The sequence below is a fragment of the Sparus aurata genome, chromosome 21, assembly GCF_900880675.1.
Source record: "Sparus aurata chromosome 21, fSpaAur1.1, whole genome shotgun sequence".
In the NCBI taxonomy this organism is placed as follows: Eukaryota; Metazoa; Chordata; class Actinopteri; order Spariformes; family Sparidae; genus Sparus; species Sparus aurata.
The window spans coordinates 23,291,043-23,307,618 of NC_044207.1; the positions used below are offsets into that span (position 1 = coordinate 23,291,043).

At 41.4% G+C, this 16,576-nt stretch overlaps 3 protein-coding genes across 6 annotated transcripts in view; 1 reads left to right on the forward strand and 2 right to left on the reverse strand.

Annotated features, from left to right (window-relative positions):
• Window positions 1-604: 604 nt before the first annotated feature.
• LOC115572899 (solute carrier family 12 member 9-like) lies at window positions 605-9,380 on the reverse strand. Its single transcript, XM_030403384.1, has 14 exons — window positions 8,955-9,380; window positions 8,165-8,299; window positions 7,772-7,909; window positions 7,516-7,622; window positions 6,431-6,632; window positions 6,081-6,188; window positions 5,500-5,611; window positions 5,037-5,194; window positions 4,389-4,471; window positions 3,207-3,331; window positions 2,903-3,095; window positions 2,645-2,819; window positions 2,034-2,180; window positions 605-1,910 (listed from the first exon to the last, which is right to left on the reverse strand). The coding sequence occupies exons 1-14, from the start codon at window positions 9,160-9,162 to the stop codon at window positions 1,027-1,029; spliced, it is 2,775 nt and encodes a 924-aa protein (XP_030259244.1). The 5' UTR covers window positions 9,163-9,380; the 3' UTR covers window positions 605-1,026.
• A 231-nt stretch (window positions 9,381-9,611) lies between these two features.
• thpo (thrombopoietin) lies at window positions 9,612-14,349 on the reverse strand. 3 transcript variants are annotated; one of them, XM_030403387.1, is made up of 6 exons: window positions 14,124-14,349; window positions 13,310-13,517; window positions 13,095-13,219; window positions 12,884-12,970; window positions 12,597-12,761; window positions 9,612-11,739 (listed from the first exon to the last, which is right to left on the reverse strand). In XM_030403387.1, the coding sequence occupies exons 2-6, from the start codon at window positions 13,320-13,322 to the stop codon at window positions 11,593-11,595; spliced, it is 537 nt and encodes a 178-aa protein (XP_030259247.1). In that variant the 5' UTR covers window positions 13,323-13,517; window positions 14,124-14,349; the 3' UTR covers window positions 9,612-11,592. The 3 variants fall into 3 exon arrangements, with proteins under 3 accessions (XP_030259247.1, XP_030259248.1, XP_030259246.1); XM_030403388.1 differs by lacking the exon at window positions 14,124-14,349 and having other exon boundaries at window positions 9,612-11,736; window positions 13,310-14,072; XM_030403386.1 differs by lacking the exon at window positions 14,124-14,349 and having other exon boundaries at window positions 13,310-14,072.
• Window positions 12,651-16,576, forward strand: part of clcn2a (chloride channel, voltage-sensitive 2a) — a 52,915-nt gene continuing 48,989 nt past the window's right edge. Inside the window, exons 1-2 of one of the 2 annotated variants that reach the window (XM_030403381.1) lie at window positions 12,651-12,766; window positions 12,901-13,048. The gene's annotated coding sequence lies outside the window, so the exon portion shown is untranslated. Of the gene's footprint in view, window positions 12,767-12,900; window positions 13,049-15,187; window positions 15,320-16,576 lie in introns of those variants that run through there. The other variant, XM_030403382.1, reaches the window with a different exon arrangement.

Below are 16,576 nucleotides of genomic sequence, written 5' to 3' on the forward strand. Positions count from 1 at the left end.
CGTCAAAAACAATCCAAGGCACATTCTAGGATAAATGCCTTTATCTTACATGGCAGTATGAGTTTAAAACAAACTAGTGAGTTGAAACTCCCAATACAAGCAAGCTGTGTAAGCTACTGCTGCCAACGACCCTGTGCTGGTCAATTTAAATACACATTACCATGTGGAATATCAAGACTATATTTCAGCCATGGAGTGCGACTGTCACAGGATGTTCTTTATTATCATTTGCTGTTATTAATGACACTCACATGTTAAACAAATACCTCTCACATCTTTCAAAACAGGTAAAGTTTGAGATTTAAGTATTTTCAGCAACAGCGCTACCATTACTGGTCTGTGCCGAGTCAGTGAAGGGGAGGATGCTAGTTTGAGTTTAGAAAATGTGACAAATCAAATTATCCTGCATTTGCTCACTGTACGGATTCATATGTACTGATTGGCTGGAGCACCTATACAGGACATCAACAGCCTAGTAAAACAAGACCTGATACAGCAACCATCAGCCACAGCATGATACTGGGTGTACACCGCCCCCTATAGGAATTCAACAGGCATAACTCAGCTATCTGTTGCTCAAGTTAAAAAGGGAACAGGAAAGCAATCAGACATACAACAATTAGTTTATTTTTCTATTAAGCAGGTACAAAGGGTCAAACTTTACAATCTCCAAGAGGTATTCTCATGTGGTAACAGTATTTTAACAAATGCATAAAAACATTAGGGTACAGGCCTGAAACACTTCTTACTGATGTCAACTAATAGGGAACTGCTCAAACCTTTTCCCCTTATTTCCACAAAATGTGCTAATTTAACACTTGCATGCCCCAATATCCATGGTGATAACTTAACAGCCTAAACACCTTTTAACAAAAGTAAACTGGAGTTTATCAAATCCATTTTCAAAAGTGTGAAATTGCATAACTTGCATAATTATCAGGTGAATCAATTTGTTCTGACATGCACAGCCCCATTGATGAATACTAGATCAGAGTAGTTGATTAATTAGGTGTTGTTAGTAAAATTTTAGAAGTCAGTTGTGACCACAGGAGTGACCCCGTGAATGAGCAGTGTTGGGCCCAGGTCTCGACTCAACAGGTCCAGGTGGTGCAGGTAGGCATGGTAATGACTTGTGTCTGCTGGTGGGCGGGGCAAATACAGGAAACGTACAGCAGGCTGAGGAGCACCATGTCTGCGAATGAGACTGTTGACAGCGCAGATGTATTCATCAGCCAGCTGAGGAGGAGTATTGGGAAACTCTTGGATACCATCTCCCCTTTCAGCTTCCTCTTCCTCTTGTTGTCTCTGCCAGTGTAGAGCCACCACCTGGTCCCATGCCACCATTTGCACCTGAGCCGAGATCCTGAGCTCCTTCAGCATCACCTGGAGTTTCTTCTCCTCCTCCTTCTTCAGACTGCAACCAGCCTCCACACATAGAAAGAGGCGGAGTCTTGCCTGGCTCCAGGCTCGGGTCTCTTGAAGCACACTTGCCAGCTGCAATAGGAACAGTGAGCAGACGTCCACACAACCATGAGTGTCTGGTCGAAGAAGATTAAGAGGCCACACGTCTACAAATGGCCCTGTCTTGCTCCGGTGGCCCCTGATCTTTCTTCCTGACCCCAGGACCTCCTCCCGGTCAAAATGGTTGAAGTAACGAGCCAGTGTCACATTCCTTCCCATTTTTACAGCATCAGCAATTACTGACACATATTCTTCCTCCTGAAGATCTTTGGGTTCTTCAGTTCCCCGTAAACTGGGGAAGGCGGGAAACCGTTGCTCACTGGGTTCCATGGATGGACTCGCGTCATCCATGCCATGGCCAGAAGACAGAAGAATTTTACCCTGGAGGTGGTCTTCAGGGGTGTGGTCATCATAGAATCCCAAGACAAGCGTGTTTGGCCTCATTCCCCCTAAATCCAAATATAAAAAAGCACATTTGGATAATGGTAAGGTTTGTAAAGTTATATATTAAAATGCCTTAATGATAGAAGTCACTGAAATCAATCATCATGCAGCAATTATTTAAACTGTACCAAAGCCTGTGATGAAAAGCAGGTTCTGAACTCCTTGTCGTACAGAGTCAGCTATGGTAAGATTGACAAATGACTTGATGTTAAGATGGTCCACTAGAGACAGCCAGGAGACATAACTGCTCTGCAGAGGATCAGAGGGCAACGTATCTGCAAAATTACACATAAAGTAAGACAAAATGCCAAATGAATGGGAAAGACATGTAATTTCTTCAAGTGCAGCATGTGTTTGTCACAGTGTATCTGGGTGTAGTCTGGTGAAAGTATGACTCATCGGTGCATACTAAGCATACGACTGGACTGCAGAGATGTAGCTTATACTGCAGGACGGCTTTCAGGCACTTTTCAGCCAGTCACCTGTCATGGATAATCATGTTTAAAGCCTGCTGATCCCGGCCACTAGCCAACGATCGTTCCATTCATACTACTGATATTTGCTAAACATTGCAGCCGTCCTTATAGCCTTTAACGAGAATAGCTATAACTATCAGCTTTAAAAAAAAAAAACAAGCCACCTGTAAAAGCCTTCTTTAGTCCAGTGTTTAATACTAGTAACTTCAGAATTAATATAGTTAGAAATATACATTTCCATCTCCTACGTTTGCTAGTCTTACCCAGTGAACCCAGTTTTACATGCCCCAGCACATAGAGGCCACTTTTCTTCAGGTCGTTAATAAAAGTCATGAGACCTGTACAGCTGCGGGGATTTGCCACCATCAGCAGCACCTGGGGCCTCCAGAACTTCACATGATCCTTACGCACATCCAACATCAACAGGTATTTGCGCACCTAAGTGAATAAAAATTAGGTTCAAAAGATGGCATCATATGGTTCATTAATGTGAGAAAGGTGGCCTCTTTGTGACTGAGCACCTGGTGGAAGATGAGCGCCTGGCTGATGTAACCCCAGTTGCTGATGGGGCCGAGGTAGTGGATAAGCATTACGAGCAGCAGCATAAAGGCTATGCTGGAAAATGCGTAAATGGCATTGATCAGGAACATCATGAGCAGGCAGCCAATAATGCCTAGAGTGCAGGTATGCCACGTAAAACAACGAAATGAGGGTCTAAATCAAAAAACGACAAGACACGACAGAGTATGGAATGAACATTTCCAGCCATGACTGAATGAAATCCAAAACCGAAAGCCCAACTCACTTAAACACCCTGCACTGTACCTGAAGTTGGGTGCAGAAGCCCATTCCAGAGCCAAACAGGCCAAGTTCACAGCAGCATAGACCAACAAGAAGAAGATGGTCACAATGCCAGCAATGGTGTTCAATTTACCAGTAAACAGCACCACCTAGTGGAAGAAGTAAAGCACATTTATTTGGCTGACGGATTACATTCAAAACATGCCTTGACGAACTGCTGTTTAATAAGACAGAGGTTTTAAAATAGACACTTTCCAAAAGGACCACAGAGTAAAAGTTCCATGATAACTTTAGTTTTAGTGCTGACTTAACTGGTGTAAATTTCAGCTATACTAAACATGTCTGATTGCTAATATATCCTTGCTATAGTATCTAGCAATAGTATCTAGCAATAGTATCTAGCTATAGTACCTAGCTAACATGCTGAGTCCAAGTAACATGGTAGTGAAACGAAGAGTTCACTTACTGTAGTGGTGTAAAAGGACAGTACCCTGCTCTGTCTTCCTGGCAAAACTTCTCAGTGCTTTTTATTTGACAGATGTTTAGTCAATCCGAAGCCGAGAACAACATTACGCAAATGTTTTTGCTCTGTGAGTGGTAGGTAAAGGATCATTAGATCCAAATGTCACAAGTTTAGATGGTCAGCTGCTAATGTATCTGCCTCTATTTAGCCTCTTCCATCACAAAAGTACTGCTCTATATATTTCCTCACCACAAACACATTCACAAAAAACAAACAAACAGTTGCAATATACAAATTCAAACAATTGCAGATTATTCCAACTGGGTATCAAGGTTTACACTGGGCCCACTTTATCTTTTAATTACTAAAAATTATGCCACCTGTTAATTTTTTCACGTTGGCAGCAGGAAGCAAAATGGAAAACAACAAGTGATGACATACAATTGTGGTGTAAATGGCTATCATTTTTCATCTTATGTAGTTCAATATCAATTAAATGTTGTATTACTGCCCTTTACTGCTAATCTTTCTTTCGACTTTTGATCAATAAGGGGTTGCACTCAGTAAACTACGGTATAAAATATCCAATTGGGAAGATGGCGAAATAGTAATTTCACTGGGCAAAATACTGAACTGGGTCACAAACATGTAAGCACTTAGTGAAACAAATAAGCTCAAGACGAGACTCAAATCAATGCACGCAGGAAAACTGTTACCACTTCTTAAGGAGTATACCATCCTACCTGTATAAGCAACCAGGAGACAAGCACTGAGGCCCAGGGGTTCCCACTTCGAGATGTTTTCTTTGCCAGAGCCAGGACACCACCTACAGAGTTTTATAACATTAACAAACGCAAAGTCACTCTGTCATTTCACATTGTCCTAAATCAGATAAACAACTGAGTCATCCTGCACTCATCCTTCAGCCAAACACACAATGAGAGGATTTTATTTCTTCTAAGAAATTCAACAGTGCAAGCCATCTGTTGTCAAACGATGCTTTCCAAATTAACATGCCTCCACTCGGAAAATGAGACATGATGAAATTAATAACAAGTGTTAACTTCTCACATTTGAGATGAAGGCCTCCTTCAACAGATGGCTGATTATTAAAATGTTGACTCAGCTTTATAGAAGACCAGCTGGAGCTGGATATGCTTTCTTATACTCTGGACCATTTATTTAGCCCTGATTATAACCTTAACAAGAAAGATTAGTAATTAAATCCTTCTCACAACACAAATGGTCAGAGGCCAGATTAGATAAAAGCCTAGTGCCAATGAATAAACAATTTGCTGCTCTTTTGTATACAATTCATAGTGCTAGCGACAATAAGGGAAACAAATGCAAACACTGGGCTGCAGAACAAGATTGTTGTTCACGGATCTCACCAAAGAGGTTGTCTTTGGACAAGGCATACAGAATCCTAGAGGCTCCTATGAGGTTACTCATGGCAGCAGACATAGTGGAGGAGTAAACCCCAACTGTCACCATTGGTGGCCATATATTGATGTCCCCCAGGAAACTGTAGTCTCTTTGCAGAAGGTGACTAAGGATAATGCATCAAAAAAAAAAATATATATATTTTGCTAGCTCAACTGTGTTCATACAACTTAATGTTTAAATTACTTCATATGTAAACTAAGACGACAATTCAGAATTAAACTCTCAAAGTACAACTTTAGATATTCTTTCTCTATGAAAAGACAGCAAAAATATACAAAAACATAAGTGCTTGAATAGAAAAAAAACGTCTTTTGGAAATTTACAGATTACAAATTCAAGTGACCACAGTGAATGTGTACTTGAACTAGTTCAGCTTGTTCCAACTGTGTCAGTGTTGGTGCATCTCACCGATCACAGGAAGACGCAATCAGCAAACTAAGCAGATTGTATGTGACAAAAGTTGTAAGAACAGCTGAAATGGTTCCTCTTGGAATAGAATAGCTGGGGTTTTTCAGGTCACCTGGAAAACATACGACAAAATTTCCCTCATCACAAAATCTGATCTAGTCACACATTATTGAAGGTGTGAATCAGGTTTAAATATGCCTGAATTTTACACGAGAAAAATCAAAATTGACACATTTAACATTTACCTGTCAAGTGTTGAAATTAAACATCAAAACTTGCTGTTATCGTGAAATACATCCCAGCTTTATTTGTAATGCATTTTTAAACTGTGGGAAGCTTTTTGGTGATAAACTTGGAAGTGTTGGACTTTATATGTTTATCAGCGCCCAATGAATGCACCCTTACTCTCCAATTATGAGGGCAGACCATCTGACCTTATCTGATTAGATTCTGCTAAACCTCTACAGGCTTTGTGTTTTTTGACAGTCATGGGAACCCTCCTACTTGAAGTGACAACTAGCTACAAAGAGGACCCTGACATTTTGCAAATCCATCTATTTAAGTCATTTTAACAGTCTTACCCGACATGTTTGAACCTGCCATAATTCCAGTGCAGCCGTTGAACATGACAGCAAACACAGTGACAAAACTCATCATGGCACCAGTGGTGTAGTCTACTGTGTATTCGGCTAGAAAAGGGGAAATGAAAGAAAACAAAATAAAAAACAGGAATCTCAAAAATGCAGGGATTTCATTATTTACATTTTATCAGAATTTTTTTTTTCTGTCCTCCGCTTGAACACTCAAAGTCCTGAATCAACAAATAAGATCTAATAATACAAAGAGTGGGTCATTATAAAAGGTCCAACATTTTTAAAAATAGTTAATCAAAACCCTATGAAAACGTCTAAATGCAATCTAAATCTCTTACGCAATAGGTTGCCCTCCAAGGTGTGAAGCTGGAAGCCAGAGTAATTTGCTGTGCTCAGGCTGGTACTGTTCAAGCTAGATGTGTCTGGTAAAATCACCACAATAGGCTCCACAATGAAGAAGCTCATGAAGACAGAAACCAGGACTGTCGTGACTATGAGGAAGACAATAAAGGCTGCTTTGGCATAGATGTGGGCTCCAACCTGTAATGACAAGCAAGTTAAATTGAGGAATAAGTCAAAAACCTCCATTATATACATCAGAAATAACGATGCAAGCAGCTGTGAAATGCAAGCTCTTATTGTATGCTTTGCTGGTATCTTGGAATGATGTCAATGAGATAGAGAACATTCTTCAAGTAATCAAAGAGCGTACAACAGTGACTCATAGACAAAAAGCTTTCAGTACATTTAGGTCAATTCAAGTCATTTGGAACTAAGGGGAAACTGTCAAGAACAAATGCGTTGCAAGTCTCTTGTAATGGAAATTAAATAGAATATCAGACAAGTGTCTCATATTTAGGAAAATTATAGGAACAGTCACTATTCTGTGAATCCATTCCTGCTAAAAAAGTCCCAGCAACCTCAAACTATTGTAGATTGACTGTCAATATGGCCCAAGATAAGATATCTTAAAACTACCAGCCATAGATTAAGCTAGTTTATGCCCCCAGTCCATCAGTGGATACTTTTAACAAATCATGATTACCTCTTGACCTTTCCTTTAGCAGCACCATTAAACTTTTTTGGGCTCTAGGTATTTGGATTCTTTTCCTTTAGGGATGCAGTATTGACAAACTCTGCAGCTGTTCACATTCATAATGAAATTCAGTTTCTATCAACAGAGCAACAAACTATTTTATTATCCCTTTGTTTATTGTGCAGTGTAGTAAGCAATACAGCCTCAACAGCCTGCCAGAGGGGATTTATACTTAAGAGTCCTTAAACGGTTCCATATGGTTGTGCATTTAGCGAACATTCTTATCAGAAAGAAAGTATTGACTCTCTCCACTTGTGTAAGACAAAGATGAGCTGACAGGGAGCATCTTAATTTGTAAAATTAGGTAGAATGACAATGAAGTCTCACCAAGCAGACAATGAAACACAAGAAGAGCAGGACGGTGCCGTAAAGCAGTGACCACCAGTATCCTGAAGGTAACACCTGATGGGGACCAGCAACAGCGGCAACATCCTCTGTGGGAAAGTCAAACAGGGTTAATCATCAAAAAATATACAACTTTAAACAATTCTTATTCAAATGTAAACAGGTATTACTATTCCGAACAAGACAGTCTAATAAAATCATTAGTATGGATGACTCAACCGTGATGCAAAGACCTTACCTTCTGGAATGCCAAAGGTAGACATGACAGCCTCGACCAGACCCAATACATAGAGGGCACTGCTGCACACATTGGCAAAGAAAAACATGATCCCAATGCTGCCACCAAACTCTGGACCCAGGGCACGACTGATCATGTCTGAGGATCCAAGTTGAGGTTTTCATATATGTAAACCAGCTAGAATTGGACACATTATATCACTGTAAACATGGATAAAGATCAACCAGTGGTCAGATTTAAACCATGTGCCACTAGTGGATAAGGTAAATCATGTGAGGGAGAAACATAAGCAGGAAGATTTTTTCTCAATCCATTAGTCAAGGCTTAATCACAGACAGACACCCAAGAGATGACTTTTAAGCAAAGCATAATTCTCTCAGCATTAAAGGATACAATAGGCACCTCCCGCATCTAAAGCTCCATTGGTGGAGATGGCACAGACTGAAAGCACGGTCATTGTGATGATAAAGTAGGCCACAAGGAACATGGCTATGGATTGATAGAGTCCTGCTTGACCCACAACAAATCCTGCAAGAGGTAGGAACACTTGATGTAATGTAATATCGTCAAGATACTGGACTTTCTCGTTTTCGACACAGTACCTTTAAAAATATTGATAATCGAAATTGACACATCATTGAGGGCACACATTTTTTGATAATTACTACAAAGATGAATATAACAAGGCTTGTGTAATGTGTTAAGCACAACCACAATTAAAGGTTATTTTTTTTTTTTTTTTTTAAATATTAATGTAGGTGGTGGCAATTGTGCTGTCAAATGTGCCACCAATTGAGATTTTACACTTACATCTTAATAGGTAGGTTAGAATTAGGAGGGCGGGCTAAGCAAGTGCTATCATTTAGCATTAAGGTAGCTAGCATTTTGACAAGACAGTATTAGCTACAGTGCTTGGATTTAAAAAGTAAATCATGTCAGGCAGATTGAATTAATAATAAAAAGAATAATACTAAAATGGTGACCAATGTTGAGGTGATGGAAATTGACATTACTTTAATGTTTACATTTTATTTGGACTCAGCGGAATGATTCAGAGGCTAGCCGCCATCAACCTAACTGCTCATCTGGTGCAAATTAAACAGTGTGACTTTATTCAGAGGGTTTATCCATTTGTATGTTAGTTTGGGTTTCTTTCTAGCAGACCTTCTCCGGCCCGACTCACCAATTCGCAGGAACACAACGACGCTGAACATGGAGAGCAAAGTCGGTACGACCACGCCAAACACCACTCCAAGCTTCCGAGCCGGTTTGTCCTTGGACCGTCGGCCGCCTCTGCCTGCCTTGGTCCCGCTGTGTTTGCATACATCTCTGGGCTCCGAGCAGGTGCTGTTGGTGAGTCGGTAATGTAGAAGAGGAGACTTTTCCGACATGTTGGTTACGTTGATGGTTAATTCAGCTCGCTAACGTCAATCGCTTCAGTCGTAAAAAGCACGGTTATAAGTGCACGTGCGCAATCTGCGTCTGACGTCTTTTGTTGCTATAGTGACATGTGCTAACGTTCGAATCGGCGGTTAGCTAATTAAATGGCCGCCATTCTCCTCCACGTCCCCTTCCCCTACTGCCGCCGGCCCTCTTCACCTTCTGCAGGTAATGAGCTCTGTCAGTGGATGATATGACGTTACTTCCTGTAACTGACCAATCAATTACAGTTTCTAATTGATCATGTCATTGATTTGTTCACCACAGACCACAGTGTTAATATTCATTGAAAATCTTAGCAGTTAACTAAATTAGCTTAACAAAAAATAGAGTTGGCTAACTGTCTACACCAACATCTAGCCTAGTATTCAAACAAATAAGTCACCAAATTGAATAAGTATGTGTTTGAAATCAGTTTATTGCATATAATATGACAAAGGTTTTGTATCAAAAACGGCAGTGTTATTTTAAAAAAAAAACACACACACACACACATCTGACTTAAAGTAAAGATATTGTGTTATATAGTGATCTTCGTGTTCATGACTGTATACACAAATGATTTTAAAGTATAACACAATTTCATACTGGTTTACTTTCATTATTGTTATTGTTATTATTATTATTATTATTATTATTATTTATATTTGACGGACCCTGCCTCCTTTCTAGCTTCAAACAGTGTTCTGAGACCTTATTTTTCTCTGAGAACAGCTTGTTTATTCAGTTCTGGGAAAGATAAATATTTCTGAGTTTGAAATATTACCTCATTAATGTTGCACATGTAAAAGTTCTGAGTTTAAATGTCTTCTCCAAGACTAGGTGTACAAGTACATGTAAAAGTAAATAATACATAGATTGACACTTGTATATATTGTATACTATGGGCGAATGGATTATTGAACTGGACGATTGACAGTTTCCTCATTTTTATGACCATCAGAATCAGTGTTTTTTAAATTTGATGCCAATCCAAAAAAAAGAAAAGAAAAGATGTGCCTCTTTGGCTTTGATGCAGCATACAATCTATAAGGCTAGTAGTAAGAAAGTAAAAAGTACAATATTTGCCTCCAAAATGTAATGGAGTTGAAGTATAAAGTAACAGAAAAGTTCCTCAAATGTGTACTTAAGTACAGTACTTGAGTACATTTACATAATTACAATCCATCACTGATAAACAGTATTATTTAACATAAAGTGTCACAATAATGTCTTATTGCAAAATATGATTATTTACACAGATACATTCACAAAACACCAAAGATTTCCTGAACTGAAAAAAGCTAAATATAAAACACATTTTATTTCAAATAAAAATGTAAACAGAGATAAGATCTAAAAGTGCAATGAGAAAGAAAAAAAAAAGGTACTCACCAAATTCATACCAGAAACATACAGCAACACTTTCCAATCCCCTATTCCACTTCAGTGAGTGTCTTTGATGAATATGTATGATTTTGTAATGTGCACGGGTGGTCTACAAGTATCTGCATAATAACCAGAATAAGATTAAAAACAAAACAATGTTGGAACTGAATATGAACTGTGAGCAAAAACAAATCTGGCATTAAAAAATGAAAACGTGAAAGATGACTTTTATGATAATTTTGCATACAGCGGATACAGTTAGAATCTATGGCCCGAGTCATGGCTCTTAAATATCAATGGCCCAGCTTTACTGTGTACTGATAAATCCATGGACATGTCTTTGGTATTGAAGCAGCAGAAGGATTCTTTTCCTCATTCAGTCAGTTTTGTATTGAATCGATAATATTTTTTATACTATGTCTTAATGAATTCTATTATATGTCGTAGACTATATGCTCTATGGATTATTGTCACCCTCATGATTGAGAGCAAGAGGATCATAAAGACACACAGCTGCCTATAGTAACAAACATTTTTTGGGTAAACATGACTAAGATAATGAAGATGTGGTTTTTAGTAAGAGTTACTGTTTGGGCCATCCGCCTTGTAAAAAATTGACAAATCACCTGCTGCTCAAAATCATATATTTTAAGTGTTCTTAGTTATGTAGAATTGTCCTAAAAATTCCTTACTATCATACATTCAATCACCCATGATGCTCATCACTGCAGTCACATTGCTCTCTTTTTCCCTCTCCAGCTGTAGTTCCTCTTAACGACCAGCAGAGAAGGGTGCTTTTCTACTTTTTACTGCTGAACATTGTGAGTCTACAGGTCATACCATGCAAAAGAAGACTTTTCGCAAATAAGTAAGGCAGCACGGTGAGAAGAAAATCCAGATCCACTCAGCTGCTTTGCTCTGGTGGATTTTCATTGTTCTTTATTGACCTGGGCCTTTAGTTGAACTCATCCCCCTGTTGATAAGGAATATTTGGTCCACTGAAGCTGTTTCTGTCACTGGGAAGTGCATCTGTTTTCCAGGTCAACCATGAACCACTCCAGTTTGCCAGAGATCAGTTGGTTGTACTTCAGCAGGACTGTGTTCAGACTTAAGGTGCTTAGAGGAACACAAGACAGTGCTGGACTCACCGCTGGCCCCTGCTGGTCCAAACCGAAAACACAACAATGAAGACGGTATTAGAAATGAATAAGAACATGAATAAGTGTGAGAAAAGGAGTCTGGAAAGTAAACCAAAAAATGATTGTGAAACAACGCCAAACACGGGTGTCAAAAGTGGCACTATTTACTAGCTGAAACACTGATATAAATGGCTTTTTTTTGCCAACAGAAATTCACATAATAACTTCCCAAATTTTAGGATATTATGTAAAACACAAATCACAGGACACCCATTTTGCAGTCTGCCTCACTTGGAAAGTATGCACTGCTATCTTCCTCCTCGTCCTGAGGAAGGAAGGCTCGGGGTGACACAACATAACATCATCACTCCCGGGGCACAGATATTCCAGCAAGCGGCAAATTTATGAGAAACCAGGATATTTCCACACCAGAGGAAACTGATAATGCCTCTCATTCAGATGCAAAACCAGCGAGAGAGAAGCCCATCAACACGTCTACACTCGCTTCGTGTGAATATTCATTGTCACACTGATGAATTTTACTTGGCTCTGTTTGTTGGGATGTGTTTGTGTGTGAGTGTAAGGAGGCTGACTGCGCCCAGTTAGCTTTGATTTGGTTATTTGCAGGTCAGAAACCAGCCACTTGAAGGCTCCCTACAAGCCAGGGATGTTTAAAAATTATTTCATAGTCTTTTTCCTTCTTGACAGCTATTTAAATGGTTGTCATCGTGCAGAATCCAAGACGTCCAGACATTTTGGCATCCCAATTTAGAGTGATAATGTCCTTGACATGTACTTCTTTTTGACCGTTATCAGTGCTTACTGAGAGTTCTCCAATGTTTGTTTGCATGCGGTTTGTTAGTGTGAGTACTTCTTACACTCAGCTGAAGGTGTGTGAGAATGAGCAGGTAGTTGTTGATGTTGTGCTCCAGTCTCTGCAGTGGCAAAGAGGCACATCCTGGCTGGATCTGGGCCCTTACAACCTTCACACCTTCAATAAGAAGCCTCAAGGATGCAACTATGTCCCCTCTTATCCCTTGGTGCTGAGGTAACGCACACACACACAAACACGTAAAGAAAAAGAAAAGCATTGTGTTATAAAATCAGTAGTAAGCAGGTTAAAAAAATAAATAAATAAAAAATTTGAATCAAAATGCCAACATACTGATTTGTTCTTCCAAGATGCTACATGAAGCTCGGTGCAGGGTAGCTGAACCAGTGTGGAGAGGGTTTTGGCATCATTACACTCACTCTACAAGGGAGGAAACGAGTGACAGAAGACGGACAGAATAGGTGGACTACAGAGAGACGGACTGATGATGGACTACAGGTAACAACAGACAGACAGAAAGAGAGAGAGACGGTCATTTCCTCACCAGTGCACTCTCCGTCTCTGCCACAATATTCAAAGCCCTCCTGGCGCCTTTATTACACACAAAATCTACGGGTTTGGTCTCAGCATCCCACACCTCAGAGGCTACCATACAGAGCAGCAGGAGTCCTGGACAAACACACCACAAGCCGGCCCGTTCAGCTCATAACAAGTGCACTACAGTCCTCACAAGTCAAACGTCTTGGGTTCACTACTCACTGCTTAACGCCATGACCTGTTAGGCCGCTCCCGAAGAATCCACATTTGTTCCATTAAGAAATGCGCCAGGTGGAAAATGCCCCTGTGTCCACTGTAGAGGAGCTGTGTGTCCTTTTTGTCTTCTCACCACTTGATTTCCCACCTTCTCATAAAGGAGTGGGAAGTGCGAGTGTTATCTAGCCCGAGTGCAGGATGCGCTCCAACTTCCCTGCGGCCCAGCATAACAAAATGTTATAGACTGAAAATGGCATTTCATTGATATGAGCGGGGCTGTTTTTGCTTCTGGTTTTGGCCCGAGCTGGCTTTTTCGGAGCGTTCAGGGGACAGCGTGCTTGCTGACTAAAAGGTTAATGATTTATTATTGTGAAAGACTCCATTTACACAGCTGACATCAAATCCAGTCACCACTGCTGGAGGCTATTTACTTTTTTATCAAGGTTTTCCTCTGGCCAATACAGGTAACGGGCTTGGGTTTATGATACTCACAAAATTGGTGTCTGACGGGTACACACAGCCCACACACAGCATGTAGGTGTGTCTACAGTACAAGTCAGTGTGTAGCCTATTTGTGGTGATTGACATAATGCAGCTACAGGACTTGGAAATAGTATTTTTTCTGTAGGATTTCAGACATGGTTGTTAAAGTATCACCAAGCCAGATGTTCACATGTGTTCTCAAAATCTTAAAGAAAGAAAGAAAATGTCCAAATTGTGAAAAGATCTTTATTTTGGAAGTGTATTTTTTTAACTACAGCTGCTCCATGCACTCTTACATGTAGTCTTTGCAGGTAGGACAAGGTGACAAGGTGATTACCCATCCGAGGATCGTTTAAAAGCCTCACTCGCTGTATTTATCGCCCAGGAGGAGAGGTTAGCAAGCGGTCCTCACCCGGATACGCTGCAATCATCCATCGGGTTGTAATGCCTGCGGGGCGCAGCTGGAAGACGCAGTGACGCTCCAATTCAATTGCCATGCGGGGGGTAGAGGAGGTATAATAGCTGTCAAAGGAGCGGGTAAGAGAAAACATGGATGGAATGCACCATCCATCCTCATCTCAGACACACGTGGTCCAGACCATCACCACCCCCAGCCTGGACAGTGACTGAGCCCCTGTCCACTTCCATTTGCGCCCAAGCCGTTCGTGCGTGGCGTTATCAAGGCGCATGACGTCTAATATTAGACCCCAAGAGTGAGTGTGTGTCACATACAAGGAGAAAGAGGGGGGACGCACAGAGTGAGAGTGAGAGAGAGAGAGAGAGAGGAGGAGAGAGAGAAAGAAGGAGAGAGAGAGAGAGAGAGAGAGAGAGGATGAACATTAAACACACGTTTTCTTCTTTTCCCTCCAAGCCTCCTCCTATCCCTGCAGACAATCCCGACCGCCGGTAATTAAGACGAATGTGCGCCGCGGCTCGGCAGATAATGACCGGAGCGCCTGGATTTCTGCACACAAGGAGGAAACTGCGGGCCATGGCACTGACGGTACCCGCATTGCATCACGGACACGACACCCGGTACCCCGCTGTCTCCCTCCCACCTCAACTGGAGCCGATGAGGAGACTGTAGCATCTCATCACAGAGTTTCTCTGCCACGCAGTCCCATGCAGCCGCGCTCTCACACGAGCTGGCTTTTGTCGCTCCTGGTCTCCAAAGCGAGCCAGCCGCTGCCTGCTCCGCCGTGCGCTGCTCTGGAGGCGCAAAACCGGTAATTACGCGCCGCGTTGACAACTTTGGCGCGGTGCTGTAGCCTATGGATTGCGCATCAGCAACAGAGCGGTCTCCGGGATCCACTGAGATTTCCCCTCGCTGGAGTGAACTGTGATCCCCGGGAGTCACTCGCTTGCCCGACCACATCATCGATTAGGCGTGCGCTGCAACCTGTAGCTGTGTGCCCCTTTATTTCAGTCATCGTTTCCTCCGAGGCGCAATGGAGGGACACAGCTGACGGTTTTGAATCCGTAGCCCGAGGAGGAGAGAGGAAAAAAGAGAAGGAAGCAGACTCAGGGGAAACCGTAAGTATCCTGCGTCCTGACAGGATGAATCACTGTCTCTATTCTCGCTCCAAAGTGTCAAATCCATGCGTGTGTGCTGAACTTTGCCCATATCTTGCTCAAGGGCAAATGGTAATTGAAGGTCTGATTGGGTTATGGTGTATTTGCTGGTGTCAAGGTGTCATTTCGATGTTATTGCCGAGTATCTTCTGACAGCTGTCGCCAACCGGAATGAATGATAATTGAGAAACTTGCCGCACAAAACAAAAAGGGGCACAGGTGGTTGTATATCCTAATGTTGCGCATCAAGGACTCAAGGTCCTTGTAATACTGTAGATGAATTGCAGTAAAATAAATGTGGGAGAAGAGGCATACATTCATTTTATAATATAATAGTATCAGATATAACGATAAGATAGATTTACTATTACTTTTAGACACATCATTAATTATGAAAGGTGAGAAATTGAGATTATTCCTCCGATTACCTAATTTTAAGAAATAACTTTTTCCACAATGGCATACTGTTAATTCTGAATAACACTAGATTAAATCAAATAATTAATTCGGATTGCAGCGGATTTCTCAAGCTGTGTCACCATGTGGAGATTGGACAATTGATCTTTCTCTTCACTGTCACACAGGACGGGGGACGTGTTGTTTTTCCTCTTGTATTTTGGTAACAAACTGGCCTCCACGCAGAGGTGGGTGGTATATTTCTAAAGAATCCTGTGGAGATGAGGAGATGTGGGTCAGTGTGCTGGTGCTCGGGGCTGCAGAGCACCCAGTTCCTCAGCTGTCGGGGCCACCGTACCCCCTGCTTGTCTACAGCTGCCAGCTCCCTGATAAAATGAAGTCGGTGGCGCTCTTTGTGACAATGTGAGGGCAGGTTGTAAAGGCCTAAGGTGCAAGTGAACCTGAGGTGCATGAATGATGAGATTTGTGAATGGAAACATATACTTGAGTGAGTAGGCTTTTGGGTGAAATCCCTCCCATCGCTCAGTGGTGTCAGAGGCCCGGGCTGATTCTGATGCCTGTGGTCCAGTGCTTTGAACTGGTTGCCTTGCCAACAACCAATCAGCTGCAGTCTTGTGCAGGACTGTTTTATCTATCAGCCAGTCAGAGGCTTTGACTCCCAGAGGAATTAAGTCTTTTAACTTGTAATGGATCAGAGTTTGATATTCAAATGTACCCCTGTGACTGCCTTAAATTGTTTAATGCCTTGCCATTGATTTAAACCCTGATTTAATCAGTGATCTGCTGCCTTGTTGGCACAAT